At 35.7% G+C, this 25,359-nt stretch overlaps 1 protein-coding gene across 9 annotated transcripts in view; it reads left to right on the top strand.

Annotated features, from left to right (window-relative positions):
- The window catches only part of Ufd4 (ubiquitin fusion-degradation 4-like), an 831,523-nt gene that overhangs the window by 746,908 nt on the left and 59,256 nt on the right, over positions 1-25,359 (top strand). For all 9 annotated transcript variants that reach the window (XM_090399614.1, XM_090399612.1, XM_090399618.1 and 6 more), the window contains one exon: positions 8,882-9,056. In XM_090399614.1, the coding sequence (XP_090255740.1) occupies positions 8,882-9,056 (175 nt within the window). The remainder of the gene's footprint in view (positions 1-8,881; positions 9,057-25,359) is intronic.

Below are 25,359 nucleotides of genomic sequence, written 5' to 3'. Positions count from 1 at the left end.
TATTACAGTAAATCCACATACAAAAGTGCTTTCCCAGTATACTTGCAACACCCTTTCATACAGCCATAAAATACTCTACCAACTTTAAAGCCAGTATAGAAAACCTCACACTCCAACACACTGACATAATGGTCAGTTTTGTCTCCTTTTTATTTACCGATGTCCCAGACAGACACTGACCTCATTCAGTCTGAATGTCCTCCCAATATCTCAGCCATGTTTAAGTTCAACATAAACTCAGTTTTGTTTAGCAAAGAAAATTCTACAAATAGAAGGGACAGCCATATGCTCTCTGTTTTCTTTTCCCATCCCATTTCCTAGCTAATTGTTTCATGGAAACTTTTGAAGAGAAAGCCTTAATTAACTCAGCCTCACGTAAATTGACTGCTTGGCTATGCTATGTAGATGACATGTTCTCCATTTGGCCAAATGGCCTGGATGTGCTTTAATATCTACTTAGCACATCTAAACAATCAACATCCCAGGATCCAGTTCACCTTAGAAAAGGAAAACAACAGCCTCTTCTTCTTTGCCACTTTGATTATACACCAGCCTAATGCTCCCTGGCTTTCTCAGTCTACAGATCACTGACACACACACACACACTGTTCATCAACAGTCAAGTCACCCTTCCCCTCTCTCAGTAGTATGGGATTATAAAAACCCTATTTAACTGGGCAAAATTAATTAGTTGTGATAACAGTGCTCTCACTACTGAACTTAACTATATTCCCAACATCTTCTTAGCCATTAGCTGAGTTCCCACCAAATTCAAAATATATTAAAGCTGCTTAGAGCAGTACCTTTCTTTTTTAACAGATTAGTGGACCATTTAGATGCTGCCATCCAGGATTCTCTCTCTATCATGGGATTCCAGTTATCTTAGGTCTTTCATTACCACATCTGTCCATCTTGGTCTTCTTGCAGATCATGTCAGTTTTGTTTTTATGCACAAATGAGTCATCTGGAGGTCAGATGACTCATTTGATCAACTGGTCATCTGACTTCCAAATACACCCTTCTCTGTGAGGCATCTGTTTGCAATGGGGAGAGAGATGTCCCAATGGAAGAACGACGGTACATTGCGCCCTTCGATTGGAATAGGCCTAAGTTCGATTCTCGTCGCGATGGGAGGAATCTTTATCTGGTCGATTTCAATCGATGGTGAGTTAGCCGATCTCATATGGAGGTAGCAGGGTTTTTTCTCCCGGAAACTCGGGTTTTTCATCCCGCATACATACAAATCGGCCCTTCAGAACACACGCAATTTACAGACAAAAATTACTAGTTGTGGTGGTGTTGGAGGTGGGCGGTAGATGCCGTTGATTCGTAGTAGAGGTAAGGTGTAGAGACAGTTGAAGATGTCCTCCCGCGATGAGTCTTCGGACTCCTTGGAGGTATCAGGAATAATAATAATAATAATAATGATTGCATTGACCCTTTTCATTTTTCTCTGTTTTTTCTTTCTGTATTCTTTGCTTAAACTTCTCCTGAGTCTTTTTTTTTTTACTCTTTTATTTTTTAGACTAGCTTCACTAAGATCTAGTGCCTGCCACCCCATTTTGCTATAGATATCTGGAAACAGGCGTGTGTGTGTGTGTGTGTGGAAGGGGGGGATGATCATGCACTGCTTCCCTGCTTCAGTAAGATGGTAGTCTTGAATGGTCCAGCTATGATCTTTCAGTTAGTGGACTTCCTTGCGCAAGGGAAGTGATGTCACTCGAGAGACTTGACTCAAGGCTTGCTGTGATGCCATTGTGACATCTGGGATAGTCTTGATTTCTACTTCCAAGAGCATTGTCACCAGAGACATAGTGAGGAATTTTGGCACCTATGGTCAGGAAAGAAAACTGGGCTGTTCTTAAAAAAAAAAAAAAAAAAACTCAGATATTTTTATACTTTTTATTTCAATATAATAACACATTTTTATAATAATTTTATTTTCTGAGCTTTTATTTCAGCAAAATTATCAATTACATTTTGAAAACATTTCAGATTCTATTGATAAAATACTCAAATTGGTCAGATGTTTTCCTGACTCATTTTTGATCTTAAATAATTTTTTATAATTTTTAATTTACTAAAACTCCATTCTCCTGAAGCAATTGTTAAGTAAAGTAAGTATTAAACATAATAATATTACTATGTTAGGGTAAGATTCACATAATTCATAATTTACAATGCCATGCAAAATTTCAAAGTGATACATATTTTCCAAATCAGTAAATAAAACTTGTGCTTGATTTTTAAAAACACTCTAACTCATTTATTAAGCATAAAGCATCTAATTCATCATATTTAACGCAACAATCTTTGGCAGTTTTTGTCAAGTCTTCTAAAGTTAATGATTCATTAACTTTGGAAGATTTTATTAATCAAACTAAACCTTTTCCCGTTATGAAAGAAAAGAGCGACGATATTGTATGAATGCTCAATCGGTCAGTAAATTGCAAAGTGATTATGTCGACAACTTCCAAAAATAACCAATTTATTTCTTGTTCAGCGGTAATAATCATATTTGAATTACTTGATTCACCTGACAACAATTTTAACTTCTTTTTCCATTTTTCAGTCATTTTAGGTTCAATATGTTGCTTTTGACACTTTTGCTGGCACTCCATGCTAATCGCTTGAAAACCATTGTTTCTGAAATCTTTAAAATAATTTACTAATCCGTTCAAAAGAAAGGATGTTCGACAGATATCTTGGTCTTTTGTTTGCAGTTGTAAATTTATTGTATTTATCAGTATCAATATTTTTTCCCACGTAAACAGCATAAAAACAAATTTATATGACTTAAGATGAAAACAAAAGTCCTTTTGCACCACTAATACTATCTGCAAAATATGGTATTAGTGGTGCCATATTTTGCAGATGGCACCACTAATACCATAGTATTAGTGATGCCATCTGCTAATGATGGATCATAGCAGATGGCACCATTAATGGTTTATGATATAATATTTAATACCTCTTTAAATTGTATTTTTAGTGCAGATATACAATTTAATTTAGAACACCATCGTGTGGACAGACTTATGTGTTCGTCAAACATGTTGTTTATTTTTTAACGGTATATATTAGAACACAGAAACTAAGTAAATAATTAATTTATTAACTTATTGCTGATATTTCGCTGGTGTTATAACCAGCATCTGCAGATCACAAAAACAGTTTTTTTGCAATACGCGAGACTATAACAACATGGTGTAATCAACTGACTAGTTAAACAAAATTGTAGCAGCAACACAAAGACTGGGAGTCCTGATTTTTAGCGCCCCCTATCTGAAAAAAAATGCAGCTATTACATAAGACTAGAGTTTTTTTTTTTTTTTTTTTTCAGATAGAGGGTGCCAAAAATCAGGACTCTAGTCTTTGTGTTGCTGCTATAATTTTGTTTAACTAGTCCGTTGATTACACCATGTTGTTATAGTCTCGCGTATTGTGACAAACTGTATTTTTGTGCTCTGAAGATGCTGGTTATAACACCAGCGAAATATCAGCAATAAATTAATAAATTAATTATTTACTTAGTGTCTGTGTTCTAATATATACTGTTAAAAAATAAACAACATGACCTTTTAAAATTTTTAATGTAGATGCTATTTTTTCCCATTTTCGAGTTGAAAAAACAAAAAAATTAAATACTTTTTATATTATTCCAAAAAAATTTATCACTTCTAAGTTATTATTTGCAGCTTGAACTCCGACAAGATTAAGCGAATGTGCAGCACGGGGTACAAATGTAGCTAGATTATTAACTTTCATTATGAAAGCCTGCATACTATTGTATTTGCCTGACATATTTTCTGCATTATCATAATGCAGAAAATATTTGCCCCCTTAAATCTTTAACATCAAGTCCATCTTCGTTTAATTTGTTTAAAATTTCATTAGCAAGTTTCTCTCCTGTCTTTTCTATCAAAGAAATAAAATCTAAAAATTTTTCTTCAATAATAACAGTTTTGTTTGTAATTTTCACATAACGTATTTTCTGGCAAATTTATTCTTTATGTGCAACATCTGGTGTACTGTCTACTATTATACTGTAATACTTTGCAGTTTTAACATCCCTTATAATATTATTTCTTAATTCGGTAGCTTGTAAAATTAAAAATTCATTTTGAATTTGAAGACTTAAATATGATGCTTGTTTTTTGGTTCTTTCACTTAGAGCAAGTTTTAAAGTAGAATCGTAATTACTGATAAGTTGTATTAGATTAAGAAAAATTCATTTTTTTCGAATTTTCAACGCCGTTATCATCATTCTCAATACTTCTTCTTAAAGGCAAATTGTTAGTTGCGCAAAACATTAAACATTTTAAAATAATTCTAAGAATATGTCGCCATTTTTCTATTTCTTCAGATAATTGTTTTTCTAAATTGTTTTGTCAAGGCTACCGGATTTACTTTTAAAATTTTTTTCGAAAATTTTCCAGGTCATATAACTATTAATGTGATCTGTTGATGAATCACGATTTGGAATTCATGGATTTAATTGTTTTATTAGATCGTGAATGTGGCCTGCCTCTGCTAGACAGACCCTCATTCAGGATCTAACAAGAACGGAGCCTAAATAAAGAAAATACCTGTACTACTGGTGAAAATTGTACTAGAAAGAAATAAGGGAAGGGGGGTGAAGTGTATCATATATTTGTCTATTAAGTGTATATCTATTCACCCAATGGAGAGGAAACATTGTAAAATATTAATGTGTGTGAATTTAAAGGGAAATATATGTGTGCAAATTGGAAGTGGAAAATAATATGTGTAAACAGGAACAGAAGAATAAAATGTGTAAATTGCAACAAACAAAAAAAAAGGGAAACGTTGACAATCAACCCAAAGACAGATTCTATGAAACTGTGCATGCCACAGTGATGACTAAGAGCCATGACCTTGATAAACCCATTGTTGAAACTTACAAGCAAGATTTTGCAAATTCTCTGGGAGGAGTTCTCTCTCATGGGTTTGAGATAAAAGTGTTCGATGCGACCATGAGTCTAAGCTGCAGGTGAAAAAGGGGTTGATGGTCGAAAAGTCGTCAGAGTGGGGAAGAAGGTGTGATGGAGGTCCGGAAAAAAAAAAAACCTCAAAGTGCAGACCGACAAAAAAAAAAAAAAGGCTCGGATCCAAAATGAAACCCGAACCATGATGTCCCTCGTTTAGGGTACAGACGTTCCAGACAAGCACCTCAGATGTTTCCCAATGATGGCGAGAATACAGTGCGCTTCAGTCCATGAGATGGGAAAGCAATCTGCAGAGTGAACAACGGTCCAACCAGGATATGCACGTGACTCGCACATGGTGATTGAAGGAGACTGTATGCTGCAAGAAATGGTAAGGTAATTTTGACCTATCTAAAGTTCAAGAAAGAGCATTGAATGAAAAATTTGGTTTAAGCACATTTGCAGAAAGCAAGACTGAGACTATTTTGTTAGTTAGTGGAACTTTTAGGGACATTGGACTGGTAGTCCGAAGAGCCATGTTATGTGATCTTTGCAAAAGAATTTGTATGTGTATGTTACCTTAGCTGTCTCCCTAAAGATACATGTCTAGACAATTCTTAGTATATACCTATGTGCATGCCCTCTCTTAGAAGGTAATAGATATGTCATATTCTGAAATTGTCATGTAATGTTACTTAAAGTGTTTAAACTAATTTAAGGGAATTACCGAATTGATTGATTTATGTTTCATGTATACTGATAGTGCAAAATAAAACGTTATGTTTATAGAATCCTGGTCATCAAATTGTGTTTGAGAACGACATTGCCACTCACCAAAATACAGACCGTGACAAAAAGGGGAAAGAGTGATTAAGTAATATTAAGGCTAGAAAAGAGCACAACTGCAATCTCCCAAAAATCCGGAAACCATCCTGTCTGATTAGAGTCAAGCATGATAGTTATCTAGATCAGGGAAAGGGCCCACAGTTTATTAAGATAACTCTAACTAGCGTAGAACAAATAAATTTGTTAGAGTCCGTGACCCAGGGAGAATTTTGGGATCCCTGACCACAAGGAAGCAATTGATAAGTCATATTCAAAATTAAGAACCAACGCTCACGAAGCACCAGTCTAACAGTTTCCATTTTGAAAATCCTAATTCTGGTTTACTAAATAAAGATGATGAATTTTTAGAAAATAGTAAACATGGAAAACAATATAAACTATTTTTAGCTTTGCAATAAAATAGCCACTCTCTATATTGTTTCTCACAATTTGGTAATTTTCTGTACATCCATTCATTATGAAACGAACAACCGTCTTCTGAAGTTGGATAAATGTTACAATTTTATGTTCAGGGCCATGAAGTACAAGCAGCTTTCTAAAATTAGCAGAATTTACATTCCAAAGCATAGAATTATCGACAAATTCTGTACATATTAGAACACTGGTTTGTGTGTTACTATAATTTGAATCTTTTTTGCTTGAAAGACAAGCAGATGTACTTTCAACTGTATTAACACTGATATCATCCTCTTCTGGAATATTGTGCAATTTTTCTGTTTCTTCTTTGAACAAAATGCTAACAGATGCATCTTCATTTGTCCTAACTTCGGCAAGTTCATTGCCTGGACTGGCTTGCAACTTTTCTGCTTTTTCATTTGATATTTTCAACCATTGCTTAAGTGCATTTGATTGTCTCCTTAGCTCTAATTGTTTCCTGTCTCGTTCTTTCTTGAAATACCAACCTGACTTTTTTTTTCGGTTGCCTAAAACTTTTAGACTAAAAGATGTACGTAATGCCATAAAATTTATTAAAAAAATAAAAATTTTATTTTATTGTAATTTTAAAATGATATACATAGTTATTAAAATTATTAAGAGTTTATAATGGATATTAGAATTTAAACTCTAAAAATTATTTTCAATTTACAAAAGTTGAGAATTTTTTAAAACAAATTTTTGCTATGCATTAACACCTTTTATTTTAAATTATCGTGTACACACCAATTTTATCACATGCAAATTCATCACATACATTGATATTTTTTATTTTAAATTACTGCATACTATGCCGTAATTTAAAATAAAAAAAATATCAATGCATGTGATGAATTTTGTATCTGTTGATATCATGTTACTGTATTTTTATATCAATAGTAACAACATGTTATTACTGTATTTTTATAGTAATATTATTTTTAAAACACACTCTTCACTATTTCGCGATTGAGTAACAAGCAGTAACAACTGAATTTAAAGGAGGGTTAGGAAAGGTTAATCGCGACATTATATAATAGCAGCCAATTAAAAAACTATTGATAATTATCAACAATAAACAATAGAGTCATTTCCAAAAATTTTTATTTTATATTTAAATAATGAAATGAGGATTTTTCAAAAGAAAACACTCTGTGTTTGTTCCACTAAATTTATTTATTGTCTGATATATTTCAGCTGTTAAGCCATTGTCCAAGACTCTACAAGAATGGTGTATTCGCAATTCACATCTATTTAAACTAATTCTCAGGTAAACACAGATGTTGGGAAACTAACGGATTAGGAATTACCAGTTACAGTAACTGGTAATTCCAGGAAAAGCTCCAGGAATGGATGGAATTATAGCAGAATATCTAAAGGCTTTATATGATAAGGCTATAAGATCACTGACTGACATAAAATTGCTGCAATTTTATGTCAGTCAGTCAGCAATTTTACGAAAGGTGCATCAAAGAGATCTAATTGTTCGTTGAGGACTGTTTTTGATGGAAATTTGCTGTTGAATTGCATTTTGTATTTCAAAGGCTTCTAAGAAATTCAATTTTACTGGATTATTTTCTATGTGCAGTATTTTTATTTTTTTTATTTATGATAATTTTTATTTTAATGGAAACAATTTTAATCGATTAAAAATGTATATTTTTCAACTTAACATAAAAATTACTGTAAAAAAACTAATGAAGCATTATTTTGAATTTATCACCACTAGAAATGCAGCGTGACTATCAGGGTAGTGCGGAGATGTGGGGTATCATTACTTGAAATAAAATTCGTCACAAGATACACGGAAAGGTGGGAGGTGTTTTACAAAGATATTTTACGCACGCATATTAGATAATTAATTACTGCCGTATTTTTGCAAATTATAAAAAATATAAAAATATGTCAAAAATATTTTTTATGTCTATCATTTTCAAGTTTTTTAAAAATGTTTTTTTAATAATATCTTCCGCAGTTAAAAATCTCAATTTTTGCACCTATGTAAAATTAGCACCTATAGTCGGGGCCACATTGGCCATAGCCTCACTATGCCTCTGATTATCACTGCTTCTAGATAGTGAGTGTTTAAAGGAAAGGTATGTTTTGTGGTCTGTTGAAAGTTTGTCCTCCCATACTGAGTTTTGTGATTTCATGTAATCCTGGAAATAATATTGGTACTCAGATCTACTTTATTTCTGAGTGAGCACATTTTGATTATTCACACTGTGCCCTTGCAGTGCTGCAGTATATTTTTATGTATTGTTTGATAACATCTAAACTGTTATATGTTAAATAGTATTTTGATATCTACACCGAAGTTCAACATAGAGAAATATATTTTCACAGCAGATTCAACTTATAAAATTATGCCTTATCTTAAAACTAAGTGGTGTTGTTATTATTATTGTATCCAATGAAGGTATATGATAGGTATTTCGTATAATTATATCCTCTGTATTTTATTTTTATTAGGAAGAACAGCTTTTTTTACTACAAAAATATAATTATTGAACAAATTCATGTTTTAAAAGCAAAATAAATATCAATCATGTATATGCTTTAGATTTGAGATCTAGTCATCTTAAAGATATTTGTAAAGCATACTTTATAACTGTTTATTAAAAAAAAAAAAAAGTTATAATGTTATTTTTCATGACTCTCCCTTTCCTTAGGGAGCCAGTTGCAAGTCAATCTGTCAGCGCTATGGTATCTTCTTTTACTGAAGATGACCTATATGCAGTTCTGAGTGAAGAGCAATCAAAAAAAACAAGAAAATGTAAAAAATCTCCACCTGAAATTGCACCTGGTTGGTTTTATGGTATATTAGACCATGATGATTTTACAGAGGTAAAATGTGCAGTCTTATATATATTAATCTATATTTAGAATGGGTAATCATAATGAATATTTACCTGAATATTGATCATTACAATATTCTTCAGTTCATATAAGCATCAGTTAAAAATTCTTCTTTATTTAACTCCATTTATTTAACTAAATTACTAAATTAACATTACATTAATGTAATGTTAATTTAGTAATTTAATAAAGTTTGTCTTCATGCTGCTATTACTGTTGCCAACATAGCACATAGACAAAGTATGCATATTTTTGTGTACACATCCATCCAACTTTGAAAGCTGCAAAATTTAAGAAACGCATTTCAAGCATTCATAAGAATTGAATAAAATAAAATTATATATCATCATTTATAAAGATCCATGTAGATAAGTACTATATCCTTAGAAGTATTACTTGCCTTAAGTATTCTAGGGTGACAATTCTATGAAGTATGTGAACATTACTGAAATGCTTATTTTATACCTGGATAGTAGTATATATAACTACTACCTATTAGCATTTTCTGAAACCCACATCCACCAGCATGAGACTCATCTCGATGCTGAGCATAAAAAAAAAAAAAAAAAAATTGGTGAACCATATGCAGAGTAGTGACCATTGTGGCAAAATTGATACACACGTAGATTGGCTAGTTTATATGCACTCATATCTTATGTTTTCCATCGCTTTCATTGCCTTTCAAGAATTTAAAATTTCAAATTTATTATTAATTTCTTACATATTTATATGCAATATATAAGAATAATGGCATGTTCAACAGCACTAAACTAGATCAACATTTACATTACAGGGGGTCCTCGAGTTACATTGGAGATCCGTTCCTACAGACCGATGTAAGGCAATTTTTGATGCAAGTCGGAATTACCATAGCCTAAGTTACTTACCTAACCTAAAACACCCTAAAGTCATATGTATATATCAAGAAACAGAACTAAGCCAAACTCTTCACCTGTACTCGTTTCCCCCTTTCACTTTTCAATGCCTCAAACAATCTTTTCACCTTTTCTTGAATTAACATGAGGCTAATTGGGATATGGCGTTGATGCTGGTCTTCCAGCCAAAGAACAAGAAGCCTTTACATCTCAATCATGAGCCTACTACGTTTTTTCGTAATCACAGTCGATTTCATGGGCGTCAATCCTTTCACGTGTTCAAGGATGCGAACTTTATCCTTGGTAATAGTCCGGACTGTGGTACGACTTAAGTTCAACGCGCAGCCGATGTTCATTGCCATTTCTCCCTTTTAATAACGTCTAATTTCACGTAATGGCTTTCCTTTTCTTCGACACACTGCCATCGGAAGAGTCTGTGTTACGTTTGGGAGCCATATTGAAGGGTAAAAAGTCACAAAAAAAACACGAACACAAAAGTGAGAGAGTGGATGTAAACAAAGTACGCGGTACCCAAAGAGTGCATGCTGGGACCCAAGCTACGCCACCTCTCCCAAACAAACGCTGCATAACAGCCGTATTCTTCTGCCGCGCTCACAAACAAGTTCGCCCACGACGTTTGAATTTTACATCGCGCTGCTTCAAGTTGAAATTTATTTTTTAAATTATTTATGGGATTATTCGTAAAGTCGAGGACGACATGGGTCGAAGACCCCCCTGTATATACATTTTTAATTAATCCGTCCTGCCATAACAGCCTCTTTAACCATTGCTGAAGGCCATTCCACATATTTTCAACCTCAACAATAAAATATGTACTTCATATATTTTCTCTTTCTTCTTCACTATCTATGCCCTCTGGTAGAGTTGTGGTTCATATGAAGAACAGTTATTATTATCATCATGAGACCTCCAGGAAACTTCCATGGATGTCCTGTTATTCTCTCCCCCCCCCACCTTCCATATAATGAAAGATTTCATCATCTGATATCCTATAACACCCTTTCAGATATCACATCACCCCTTTTTCTGCACTCTACCAGTCTCAGCAGTTCGCATACTCTCTATCTATCCTACATGCTGAAATCCTAATATTATTTTTGTAACATTTTTTAAAGCCTTTCCACAGCCTTTTGATCTCCTCATAACTCAAGAGACCTAATCTGTGCAAGGCAGACCAGTTGTGTTGTATCAAAGACTTGTTAAGAGGCAAAATTACTTCCATTCGTTTATCCTCTGAGTTGTATTTGCAATTTTTACTCTGTGACTTTTGAACTTCAACTTCCTATCGGCTATAACTCCAAGATCTCTAGCCTCATCAGTTCTCCATGCATAATCCCACCAATATAATATGCTGTTGGATATTTCATCATGCAAAAGTGCAGAACTTTACACTTACTAACACTGAATTGATATTCATTATCATTTGCCAACTTCTAATCTATTCAAATTACCCTGCAGTTGCTCTATATATCAGTAGCATGCCTTTGTTCCAGTAAATGACTTTTCACTATTCACCCTAATTCTCAGATGAAAAGAGTAGTGGTGCTTTGTTTATCCAGGCAATGCTCTGGTCAGTATGACATTTCATCATGTTGTGTCATCATTTTCTTTTGGTTTAAGTAAATGCAGAATACACAGATAAATCCTAAATTCTCAGTTCTTCTCCTGCTGTGTTCCTCTCCTTTCTGAACAACTGAATGAGTAGCAACATCGCATAACACTCTTTTCACTTCTGTGCATGCCCAGAAATTGCACACAATGAAGGACAGAAATCCAGTCCTTCATTGTGTGCTGCCACTGTTTGCAGTGCTGTGCGTGAAATGATGATAAAGTTATTTTCATAGTTCAGGAAAGTTTATTTAAGTCTAATTTCAAAATGAAAGTGGCAGAAATTATAAGCGTTTTCATTTCACAATCTTTTGTGCACTGAGGTGAGCTGCTTAATTACTTCCAGTAATACAGCAGTAACCTTCACCTCTCTTGTCAATGACAGCATAATGAATCATCGTGATGTAAACACAGCACCAATTCAGCACTTGAGAGCTCATACAAAATTATAATTAACCTCTAACAACTAATTTCAATTTACATTTAACTAACAACTTTTATAAAATAGTGCCTTATTACTAACTTAACTTTAAATTAATCATTTTTAATTTGGGGAATATCTGAACTTTAATACAGTTGTTGGAAGTTTTTCCACTTGGTTATACTGTAAATTAAAGATACCAAGATATTATATACTTAGTTTAATCCTTTATCCAAGTGTAAGCAAACAAGTTTGCACCTGAACTATTTTCAGCAACTCGTATAAAGAAGCTAATTACTTCACATCAGTTGCCTTAGTACCCCATAATGCAAAGCACATCTCCTTGCAGAAATGTATAATGCTATGCATTATGGGAAGGGTCACTACCCAGACGAGTTTCGACCTTTATTGAGGTGTCATCAGTGGGAGCCAGACCCAGAGGTGATACTAAGGTTGAAGTAATGAAGATATTTGCTAATCGTAATGCAGATTATTGGTAAGGGTAGGAGTGATAGGGCCACCCATAGCTGTTCCTCCAACTTGTTGGTATAATTTGTCTTTTAACACTGAAATAACCAGAGTGGATTACAAATTCAAAAAGTTTGATAATATCAGGAGGAAAACCTGCCAAAGGAATGTTTGTGAGAAAAGGATACTACATCAAGACTAAACAAAATATCTGAAGGTTCTAAATGTAGATTACAAACTATTGTTTTAAAATCTATAAAGTTCTTGATGTGAGAAGTAGATTTTCTTAAATGAAGATAATAACTTAGACAAGTATTTAGAAACTTTATATATGAGACAGCCGATAGGATCTACTACTGGTCTTAATGGAACACTTGGTCTATGAATCTTGGGAATACCATATAATCCAGGTGGATAATCATGAAAATTTTTTTGATTTTCTTTAATTTTTCATCCCAACTGTAGATATTATCAATCAATTTATTGACTTTATTAATTTGTCTAGAAGTCTGATCACTTGAGAGGGACAATAAGTAGGGAAGTCACATAGCATTAAGGAAATCTTTCTAAAATATTCTTTCTTATCTTGTATAACTACTGCTTTGCCTTTGTCTGCCTTGGTAACATTAAGATTATTTTTTTTAGAGAGTTAAGTGCTTTAAATTCTAATGAAATTAGGTGTTAGTAATTCATGATTCTTTAGCTTTCAAAAGAATCATGCCTGAGCTGATTGAAAATATATTTTGTTGGTAGTCTCAGAAGGAACTGAACATAAGTATGTCAGCTTATGTACCTATATTAAAGCATTTACCTTTCCTTCTTTGATTCACATTTGTTTTGCAGTAAGACTAGTTCTCTTACTTCTAACAGTCTTTGCTCTTTTAAATTGATTTGATGGGAATTTATCCTTTATATATAAATTCACTATTCCACTTTTAAATTTTCTTTCTGTTTATCCATTTCTTGGAAGGTTCCAGTGGTATCATGTTTGCTTACATCACCCATGTTAGTTCTAGAAAGACAATCAGCAACTATATTTTGTGTACCAGGTGAATAGGACACTTTGATGACAAAATCTTCAACTTCCAAAGCTCATAGACAATTCTTTGGTTGTTTTTTTCCCTTCACATTTTTTAAGAATATGAGAGGCTTATGGTCTGACTTTACTTTTATTTACTGACCATGTAACAAATACTTTAGCTTCATTTGAAATAACTCCTATAATATTTACCATTCCTACTAGTCTAATTTTTCTACCATCATTTGTAGGGATATATAGAGAAAGAATTGTCTTGATATTTTCATTATCAGGTCTAATACCTACCTTATCTATATTATGCCCAAGGTAATTTTTCACTTTCTTAAGAAGCAGTCAGTTCACATTTTGAGGTCTTCAACTTTTCCTCATAAATCTTCTTAATTAATGCTTTGCAAGTATCTTGCATTTGACTTAAAATATGAAGAAAACAGCAGGAAATCATCTTGAAGTTCCTAGAAATTCAAATAAACACTAAATTCATCAGTTCCTGAAATGACTATGCAGAGTTTTTTGTGCCCTGGGATAATCTAGTAAATTCATTTGTAATAAGAATTTGTAAAAATTCTTCACCTGAAACAATATGAAACAAATTACTATCAATTGCTTGAGAGGCAATATCAACTCATTCAAAACAGTAACAGAAAAGTGTGAAAAAATATTTCTCCTGAGAGTTTCTGTGTTACAGGTAACCCCTAATGAAATATACCTTTCAACTTTATCTCATCCAAATAGTGAATATCAACATTTAACTTATCCATTAAAAGTGTGAAAAATTGCTAAGTAATAATAAATTAAAGACTTAATTCGATATTATTATTATTATTATTATTCCAGGAAACTCCAAGGAGTCGACAGACTCATCGAGGGAGGCCCTAACATCATGTCTGGAACAACTATTCAACATTCACACAGTATCTATCATATCTTGCCTTGAACTCATTCACGGTCATAGCACCCACAACAGACTCTGGAAGCTTATTCCACTCATTCACCACTCTCCAAGTAAAAAACCTAGCTCTAACACCCTTGTCAACCACGCTCTTGCCCAGCTTCCATGCATGGCCCCTAGTCCTCCCACCACCCGTCATATTTTCAAAAATATCTTCTGGATCAATCTTATAAAAACCCTTCAGTAATTTGAATGTCTCAATCATATCACCCCTCCTTTGCCTATCGTCCAATTTCTGCAACCCACAAATCCTCAACCTATTCTCATAAGGTTCATTCCACAGACCTGCTATCATCTTGGTCACTCGTCTCTGGACCCTCTCCACTTCCTCCCCATCACGAAGAAACCCTGGTGCCCATAACTGAGCACAGAAGTCCAGATGGGGTCTTATCAAGGCTCGATACAGAGGAACAATAACTTGCTTCTCTCTGCATGTTAAAGTATTTTTCATAAGCCAAGTGATTTGGTGAGCTGTTTTAGTTACTTTTGCAATGTGCCCCGTAAACTTCAACTCCCTATCCACCAGCACTCCCAAATCCCTGGCCTCATCATTCTCCTGGAGTACGGTTCCACCTATGCGATATACTGCTGCTATTCTTTTCACCCCAAAGTGCCTAACCTTACACTTTGCCACATTAAACTGACATCCATTTTTCCTAGCCCAGTCCTCCAAACTATCCAAATCATCCTGTAAAATTTTGACATCCTGTGCACTCACAATTGCTCTACCCAACTTTGCATCATCAGCAAACAAGTGAACACTTCCTCTCAAATCCTTTCCAATATCATTGATGAACAAATTGAAAAGCAGTGGTCCAAGAACAGAGCCCTGCGGCACTCCACTAGTCACAAGACGTCTTTTTGACTCCACTCCTGAATAAACCACTCTCTGGTATCTCTCCTTCAACCACCCTCTTATCCATTTTACCAACCCTATATCTATCCCCATTTGCTCCAGTTTACTGATTAGGGTTCCATGTAGTATCCTGTCAAAGGCCTTGGCAAGGTCCAGTATTATCACTGTAAACCCATTACCCTTATCCAGTTCAGCTGTCACTGTGTTAGAAAACGTGAGCAAGTTACTGAAGCATGATCTACCCTTCACAAAACCATGTTGTCCCCCATACAATATCCCATTTTCATCTATCCAATCCTGTATTCTTTTCTTGACTAATTTCTCTAAGACCTTGACAATGATTCCTGATATGCTAATCGGTCGGTAATTTACAACAGCAGTCTTGGAACCACCTTTATGCAGTGGAACTATTTTCCCCTCCTTCCACCCGCTCGGGACTAACCCAGACCCGAGACTCAGATTAAACAAAATGGTCAAGGGTACTGACAATTCATTAGCTGCTTCTCGTACTACACAAGCTGGTATACCATCCAACCCCACAGATGTATTGACATTGAGATTATGTAATAGACTACTCACCTCCACTTCATTCACCACAATTCCCGTATAATCTACTGGTTTATTCGTTTTGGCAATGTCACCACCTGGATGATATATTCTTGCAAAGTGCTCACTCAGTAACTCAGCTATCTCAACTGATTCAGTTACCTCCCTACCATCGGCATTCTTTAAAATCATTCTGCCATGTACATCCTTTTACTTGCTACATATCTAAAAAACTGTTTAGGATTCTCTTTAGCCTGCATGGCCAATGTTCTTTCGTAATCCTTTTTTGCTTTTCTTACCACACTCGTCACCCTTCTGGCCTGCGCTTTATACCGTTCATGTGCCTGCCGGTCACCTTTCTCCTTAAATTCCCTCCATAGTTGTTTCTTTTTTTTGCAGCTCAAGCTTAATGGTGTTATTCATCCATTTAACCCCTACTTGATTTATTATTCAGACTCTAGGTATACAGTCAGCCATTGCTTCATGCAAGCAGTTCTTAACCACCTCCCATGCACTATCAACTTCTAGTCCTTGCAGTTGTACATGCCATGGCACTGAGCCAATCAAACTCCTAAGCTTGTCATACTTTCCAGCCCGATAATTCCACATGTACCCTGTCTTAATTGAAAATTCTACACCTTTAGCCACCTCCCAATTAAGACCCTATGATCACTCTCACCGATTGGTGGCAATGCGGTCATATTTGTTACAGCCAAATCCTCAGATGTAATTACTAGGTCAAGCACTCTCTGACCCCTAGTATTTTCCATTACATGCTGTCACAGATAGTTATCCCTTAATAACTGCATAAAATCCAATTCCTTCCTCCCGTGTGTCCTCTCCTCACTCCAATCAATGCGACCATAGTTGAAATCTCCCATAATAATCACCCTCCTTCCACTCATTTCTTCTATTTGCTTGTGCATACTGTCACCACCATCTTTTCCATCACCTGGTCTATAGCAGCACCCAATTATATATTTAGTTCTGCTAGCCACAATCTCACACCAAATGGCCTCAAATGTGCTCTTTTCTCTATCCTGCAATTCAACTTCTATTCTCCTTGGCTGTAGCTCATCAGCTATCATCAACAATACTCCTCCCCCCATTTTATTCTCTCTGTCATTCCTGAACACACTATACCCATCACATTCAATCCCACTAGCTATATCATCTACAGTCAGCCATGTTTCACTAATACCAATAACTTGTGGTCTGGAAGTGCCAACCATGGCCAAAAACTCTTCCTTCTTGTTCCTAATACTCCTAGTATTAGTGTACATGAATTTAAGACCCCCATTAGCCCCAACCCTACCTTGATGCCTTATATTAACTAGCCCACTCTGGTTTGTTGTCCTTATTTGCTCTAGCATATTATATTCATTCTTACATGCAATTGCCTCCCTAAGGACTGTATATCTACTCCCCCCCCCCCTTAACGAATCTAGTTTCCCTGAATTTGCACATCCACTACATTCAGCAACACTTTCTCAAGTCTTCTTACACCATAACCATTCAAATGCAAGCCATCCATCTTATATAGATCCTTTCGCCCATCAAACTCATTCCACACGTCCACAAATTCCACACCACTCGTCATACATAACCCACGCATAAAGTCATTCGCAATTATGGCCCTCCTTTTAAACATTTCACTGTCATACCGTGGCAAAAGACTAATCATTCTAACTCTCTCACTCTTTTCTTTTGCTACCTCAAACAATTCATTCAGGTCTTCTATCATTTCCATTTTATCTCCTTTCAAATCATTCGTACCTGCCACAATAATCATTTCTTTCACCCTTTTGCTCTCTAAAATGACTCAGTTACATCCTTTATGGTCGCACCAGGTTGGTACGATTTTGTCAAATCCTCTACTAACACACCTCGTACTAACGAGTCTTCATACAGCACTCTATCCTTCATTTTGTTCATGTTCACATTCATACGCCTATTTTTCCTGTCATACCTTTTATTATTGGTTGGTTCATTCAGTTGACTTTTGTTCATGCACTCTAGCTGCTGTTTTGCCCTTTCTATCGCACCATTCAACAACGCGATCTCATTCAATGCATCTATCTCATCTTTTTTATTCTCTGAGAAACCATTAATACTATCATTCACACTTTCTATATTCACACTCTCATAATTCTCATGTACAACCTTGCCGTTTCTTGTCATATCGCTATTTTCTTCATTCTGAAGGTTGACAAAAATATCACACTCACGATCCGAAATACACTTCAATTCCTCCTCCCTACATTTTCTACACACATTCAATCCTTTATTATCATCTATCCACACTCCGACTGCACTCCGTAAAGCGTACATTTCACAGCTAGTACACTGACTCATTTCTTTTATACTATTGTTCTTTGATAACGATGGCGAACCATCATTACTGGCCGCCATTTTCCTTCGTACAGGTGCCATAATTATTGCAACGTGTTTTATCAAATAATTAGTTATACACACCAAAAACACACAAACAGCCGCACTAAAATACGCAAGGCAAACAAAACTACGCAATATTAACTAATTTTATCAACGATAACTGAAAATAATACTTATCTTATCAGGAGCTTGCACGAACACTACACACTACGATATAACCTCGAACCCAACTGATACGTTAGTTTGTATTAGTAAGTGTATTAGTAACTGATATGTTAGTCAAGTAAATAATTGTTTAATATCTGACATGTTTCACTGACTAATATCTGTCAGCATTTTTAGGGATACACTGGTAAGCAATGGAAAGTAGCAAAATCTAGGAAACTAACCGACAATTCTAAAAATTATAATAAGAATGTTCTGGAATGGTGGTTCTCTTCTGCCCTACATAGAAGAGAACTACCATTCCAGAACATTCAAAGAAGCTGCTACAGTCGCCTGTTCAACAGGTAACTTAAATAAGAATCGAGGCCTAATCCTACCAGATATATGGAAAACTCTAATTAGATCATTTAACCAAAAAGAAATGCACTTTCATGAAAATTACAATAAATATCTCAACAAATAAAACGTACTTGCGACACGCGTATTGTATCATGCACAGTGATAACTTTATATAATTTTTAGAATTGTCGATTAGTTTCCTAGTTTTTGCTACTTTCCATTGCTTACCAGTGTATCCCTGAAAATGCTGACAGATAATAGTCAGTGAAACATGTCAGATAGTAAACAATTATTTACTTGACTACTTCTTCTTTCACTCTGCCTTATCCCATGTTAAACGGGGTCGGCGCACCAATCTTTAACCTTCCTCTTCCAAGTTCTCATTGCTTCAAGCAGCATTGAAAATGTCAACTGTATTGTGAATGGAAAACCTGTGGAACAAGTAAAACATTTCAGCTAATTAGGCACGATTTTTAGTGAAGATGGTAAATTAAATATGGAAATAGAAAACACAGAATCAACAAAGCTGGTATGGTAGGAAGTCAACTGAATAAATTCATGTGGAATAAGAGAGAAATTAGTTGGAACACTAAATTAGCTGTATACAAGACAGTGTTCAAACCAGTTTTATCTTATCTTGGATCTGAGAGCTGGGTCAGAAGTTAAACACTTGACCAAAGACTAGAGACCGTAGATATGAGAGTCCTGAGAAAGATTATAGGCATGAACAGATGGCATCAATGGCAATCTTCTTCTTCTTCTTTCACTGTGCCTTATCCCATGCTAAACGGGGTCGGCGCACCAATCTTTAACCTTCCTCTTCCAAGTTCTCCGGTCCAGAGCATCCTTCGGACCCCATCCTTTCTCCCTAAGATCCTCTGTCATCTTATCCCTCCACCTGAGCTTGGGCCTACCTCTTTTCCTCCTTCCCTCCAACTCCATATACTCCACTCATTTACCAACATAATCCTCACCCTTCCTCTCAACATGTCCAAACCACCTCAGCCTACTTTCTTGTATTTTCTTGCCAATTGGTTCCACCTTAACCGTCCCTCTGATGTAGTCATTCCTTATTCTGTCCTTCTTTGTCACACCACTCATCCATCTCAACATCCGCATCTCCGCTACCTCCATCTTCCTCTCCCGTGCCTTGGTTATAGGCCACGTCTCCACAACATGGAGCATCACCGGCCTCACCACCATCTTATAGAGCTTTCCTTTCCTCTTACAACTCACTCTCTTGTCTCACAGGACCCCGCTCATCTTCCTCCAATTCATCCAACCGCATGTTATTCAGTGCTGTATTTCCTCATCCAGGTCACCATTCCTCTCGACAACCGACCCAAGGTACTTGAATTTCTTCCCTGAAAATAGCCTTTCACCCTGGAGTCGTATGACGATATCCTCGTCACTCCCCGTTGATATATATTCAGTCTTCACCCGGTTAATTCTCATGCTGCTCTCCTCCAATGCCTTTCTCCACTCTTCCAGGGTATTTTCAAGCTTCTCTTGGGATGATTCGCATAGAACAATGTCATTGGCAAACAGCATGCTCCATGGTGCCTCCTTCTTGACATCCTCCACTAGTACATCCATGACCAGGTCAAAGAGGTAGGGGCTCAGAGCTGACCCTTGGTGTAGCCCTATGACAATAGGGAACCCTGCTGTCATGCCGACACTAGACCTGACCTGAGTTTCTGTTTCCTCATACATCTCCTTCACCAACCTCACGTACTTCTCCGACACCCCCTTCTTCCTCATACACCTCCATACCTCCTGTCTGGCCACTCTGTCATATGCCTTTTCCAGGTGTATAAACACCATTTGCAGATCCACTTGCATCTCTCTATATTTCTCCATCAATCACCTTAGCACAAATATTGCATCCGTCCCTCTTCCTGGCATAAATCCAAACTGCTCCTCACCAATTTTCGTTTCCTGCCGTGTAACCTTGCTTCAATTACTCTTTCCCATATTTTTAATGTGTGTGACATCAGCTTGATTCCTCTATAGTTGCCACAGTCTTGAACATCTCCTCTTCCTTTGTGGATTGGGACAAGAATACTTTTCCTCCATTCCTCTGGTATCTTTTCCTGTTGGGCTTTTTTACACATCAGATCACATAACATATCCACGCCCTCACTGCCCAAACTTTTCCACACTTCCCCAGGTATCTGGTCTCTCCCACAGCCTTTCCATTCTTCATTTTTCTCAGTACCCAAACCACTTCCTCTCTACTTATGTCTTGCACCGGTCTCTCATTTACCTCTCCATCCTCGCACCTCTCTCTTGGATTCTCCTCATTTAGTAGTTTTCGGAAATATTCTTTCCATCTTCCTCTGATTTTGTCCTCGTCTTGTAATACTACTCCTGAGGCATCCTTTATCTGCTTGACTGATGTTATGTCTTTCGAGGTCTTATCTCTGGCTTTCGATATTCTCAACAACTGAGCTTCGCCACCGTTTCTCTCCAGTTCTTCATAAACCTCATCAACTGCCCTCGCTTTCACCCTTGCCACAGCTCTCTTTGCATTTTTCTTTGCTAATCTATATGCCTCCTTGTCGGCTCTAGTTCCAGTCATGTCCCATTTTTTCTTTGCCTCTTTCTTTTCCTTGATCTCCAACTGCACCTCCTCATTCCACCACCATGCCTCCTTATCCTCAGGTGGTCCCTTTCCTGATGTTATACCAAGCACCTCTTCTCCAGTTTTTCTGATATTCCGACTATTAACGTCCCACCATTCTTCCACATCCTCTGGTAACTTCATTTCTTTCAATACCTCTTCTTTAAACTTATTCCTTGGTCCTTCCTTTTCCAATTTCCACCACTTTATTCTCCTCTGTACCCACCACTTCCGTCTATTCTTCTTTCCCCCTTTTATATCACAGTCTACCACAACCAACCTGTGCTGTGCTGCTACACTTTCTCCATTAATCACTTTACAGTTTTTCACCTCCTTCAGATGTTTCCTACGGCACATAATATAGTCAATCTGACTCATTCTATCCCCGCTCTTATAGGTTATCAGATGCCCAACTCTCTTCTTGAACCACATGTTAGCTATAGCCAGATCGAAGGCCACAGCATATTCAATGATTTTTTTACCTTCTTCATTTCTTTCACCACTACTCCAACCTCCATGTACCCTTTCTTCACCACTTCGTCGCCTTCCTACATGCCCGTTAATTATTTACTTGACTAACATACCGAATTAAGTCTTTAATTTATTAATACTAGTGGTCAAGACAAAGGTCATAATATAAAATTGCTAAGTAATCTTTGACATATACTCTAGTGTCAAAAAGTACAAGACAGGTTGCCAAAGCCTTAAAATACAGTTGAGACTGTAAAGATTTAGAATTCTTGACTTCTCTTCTTGACATGTTTTGCACACACTAAACATAAAGAGTGAGAATCTTAATGTGAGTTACTTAGATCTCTTCAAGATTTAAATTTGGGCAAGCTTATAGAACAATGTCTAGATATGTGACCTAGTTCCCCACATCTAAAACATAATAGTTTGAACTCTACCTATTCATCTTTTATGAGGTGTTCTTTTCTCATTAATATGACTTGCATTTCTTTCTTTACAAGAAGTTCACATCATTAGAATATTTAAGAAATTACATTATAAGAAGATACTCTGGATTTGCAGAAATTCTTTGACATATACTCCAGTATATGTCAAACTTAGATCATGCTAAGTTTGATTCATCGATTCATCAACAGGTTTAGTTATGTTTGGACACAAACTCTGAATAATCAGTGATTAAGCAACTTCCAGAGCTCTTTTTACATCAATAATCCCTTGTTTGTGAAGTGACTTTTTTAATTCAGGTTTCAATCCATCTCTAAATTGAAGAAAAAGGGTCTTAAAGTAACATTTTAGTTAATCAATCATAAAATTGGCAAACAGATTCTTTGAGTCATTGCCAGTTCTCTTGCACATGCACGAAAAACCCAAGCTGATATCTCATCTAATCCCACAGCTATATTTATATTCCACAATATCCAAAGAACCTTCAGTTCATCCATTTCTGTTCCCACATCAGTGTCTGTCACATATGTTACACCAGTAACATCAGTTGGATGATATACTTTTGCAAAGTGGTCACTCAATGATGCAACTATTTTATCTACTTCTGTCACCTCGTGACCATCATTAAGAGAAAACTCTTTGGAATTTCCTTTGGCCTGCTTGGCTGGATTCTTCTTGTAAGCAGATTTTTTTGCCTTCCTTATCTTGTCGGTCTTCTTTCTTTCCTGAGCCTTGTGCTGTTCATTATTTTGCTGGTCACCTTTCTCCATATATACCCTTCACAACATTTTTTCTTTTGCAGCTCATGCTTAATGATATTACTCATCCAACTCCTATCTGATTAAACCCCCTTACCCCTAGGCATGCAATTTTATATTGTTTCCTCTTGATGTCCCATACCTATCTCCCATGCACTATCTTTCCCTTGCAGGGTTTTATGCTATGGTATAGCTTGAAGCTTTTTCCTAAGCTTGTCATAATCACTTGTCTTGTAGTTCCACATACACCCCTTCTTGATAAAATATTCCTCATGTTTTACAATCTCCGAAGTCAAAACCGCATGGTCACACATGGTGGCCATATTGCCTCCAATATGGCCACCTTACTTATGGATAGTTCTTCTGATCCTGTGACCAGATATACTACTCTTGCATCTTGAGTCCCATCCATTACATACTGCCTCAAGTAATTATCTCCTGGTAGGTGTATAAATTCCATTTCTACCTGTGATGTGCTCCCTCTTCCTTCTAATCTCTATCTCCATAGTTGAAATCCCCCATAATAATCACAAGACCTGCACTCATTGTACAGATGTGCTGATTCATGTCTTATAGATCAGTGTTTCTTAAACTTCAGATATCCGTGGACCCCTTCTTAAATTTTCGTTATTATGAAGTACCCCCAAATTTATTAATTAAAAAATAACTTAATTAAAATTAAATTAATTAATTAAAACACATAAATTAATTACAATTAATAAATTAATTTAAAATATTAAAAAATTAAATATCTATTTTATTTGAATTTATATGTTCATGTAAACAAGAAATATGATTTATTTTTAATAGAACAAACTTTATAAAGATACTATAAACTTTTACTTACTTGAAATAATTTATCATCAATGAGAGGAGTGAAATTGCTTATGGTGAGATAAAATTTCAGCAAAATTTGGCTCTATAGTTGTTAATTTCAATCTCAGATGCGGTTCAACATCTATAATGTGATTCCTCTTCTTCGTCTTAATATTTACAAGGGCCGAAAATCCAACTTCGCACAGATATGAACTTGGAAATAGAAAAATGAACTTTAGAGCTTTATCTGTTAATTCAGGAAATTCATTCTGTATTTGTAGCCAAAATGATGATAACGTATTCTCGCTGTACTTATTTTTTAGGAAACCATCAGAAGCTAGTTCTAAAAGTTGTTCTTCTTCTATTGACGATAGACCCTTTGGCATAAATTTGTTTTTATTGAAAGGGTATCTTATCCACTCAATATTAATGTCCAATTCAGGGAAATACGTTTCTAGATTCATTTGTAAGCTTTTTAAATGCTGCATGATAGTAATTTTCACATCATCATCAGTTTGTTCATTTGAACTTGCAAACAATTCATGAAACGATGGAAATGGGTCAAATTCTCCATTACCAACCCGTTTTTGACATAACTTCATTTTTGCCAACGTGGTGTTCACTTTATCTTGGACATGAAATATAGAAATTTCCTTGCTTTATAAAGATAAATTAAGACTATTTAATACAGTAAATATATCTGCCAGGTATGCTACTTGAATGAGCCATTTCCAATTATGTAAATGCTTTTTTAATTCAAACTTTTCATCAAGAAACGCTTGTAGTTCATTCCAAAGTTCAAATAAACGAGTAAGGACTTTTCCACGAGAAAGTCAACGAACATCGGTATGGAAAAGAAGAATCCTTGAAACAAGCCCTTCTTTTAGATCCAACCACGGATTTCGCTCCATCCGTGCTTAGTCCAACACAACTTTTCCAATCAAGCTTGTTTTGATGCATAAAGTATTTATACTGTTGAATATTTCTTCTCCTGTTGTATGTTCTGGCAAGGGTTGGCAATATAAAAGGTCGTCATGAATTTTTTGATTTTTTTCGTACTTAACGAACACTAGAAGATTTGCAAAATTTGTAATGTCGGTGGAATCATCTACCTGCAACGCATAATAACGACTCTCATGTATATCGGATAACAATGTTTGTTTTATATTTTCAGCCATTTCAGTGATTCTTCGATGAATGGTACTATTTGAAAGGCAAATCCGATCAAAAGATCTTTTTGCATTATCTTTGATCATAATTTCAGCTATTATTTTTGCTGCAGGCTTGACCAAGCAACAAATTGGTGAAACTTAAAAAAAGTTTCACCAATTGTTTCCGCTGCACCACTTTTTGCTACTAATAGCAACACGCGATATCAAGCTTCTAAAGCCTTCATGTTTTCACCACATGACACGATCGACATCACTTTTTGAGATTCTTTAAAATTTTTTAGTTTATTTTGAAAACATTCGACAGGTTTGTCCTTGCGTTCATTATG

The sequence above is a fragment of the Typopeltis vanoorti genome, chromosome 10, assembly GCF_054136105.1.
Source record: "Typopeltis vanoorti isolate ZY-2024b chromosome 10, IOZ_Tvanoo_1.0, whole genome shotgun sequence".
Lineage (NCBI taxonomy): Eukaryota > Metazoa > Arthropoda > Arachnida > Uropygi > Thelyphonidae > Typopeltis > Typopeltis vanoorti.
Note: the sequence above shows the minus strand (reverse complement) of the source record. Positions and strands in the feature narration are given on the sequence as shown.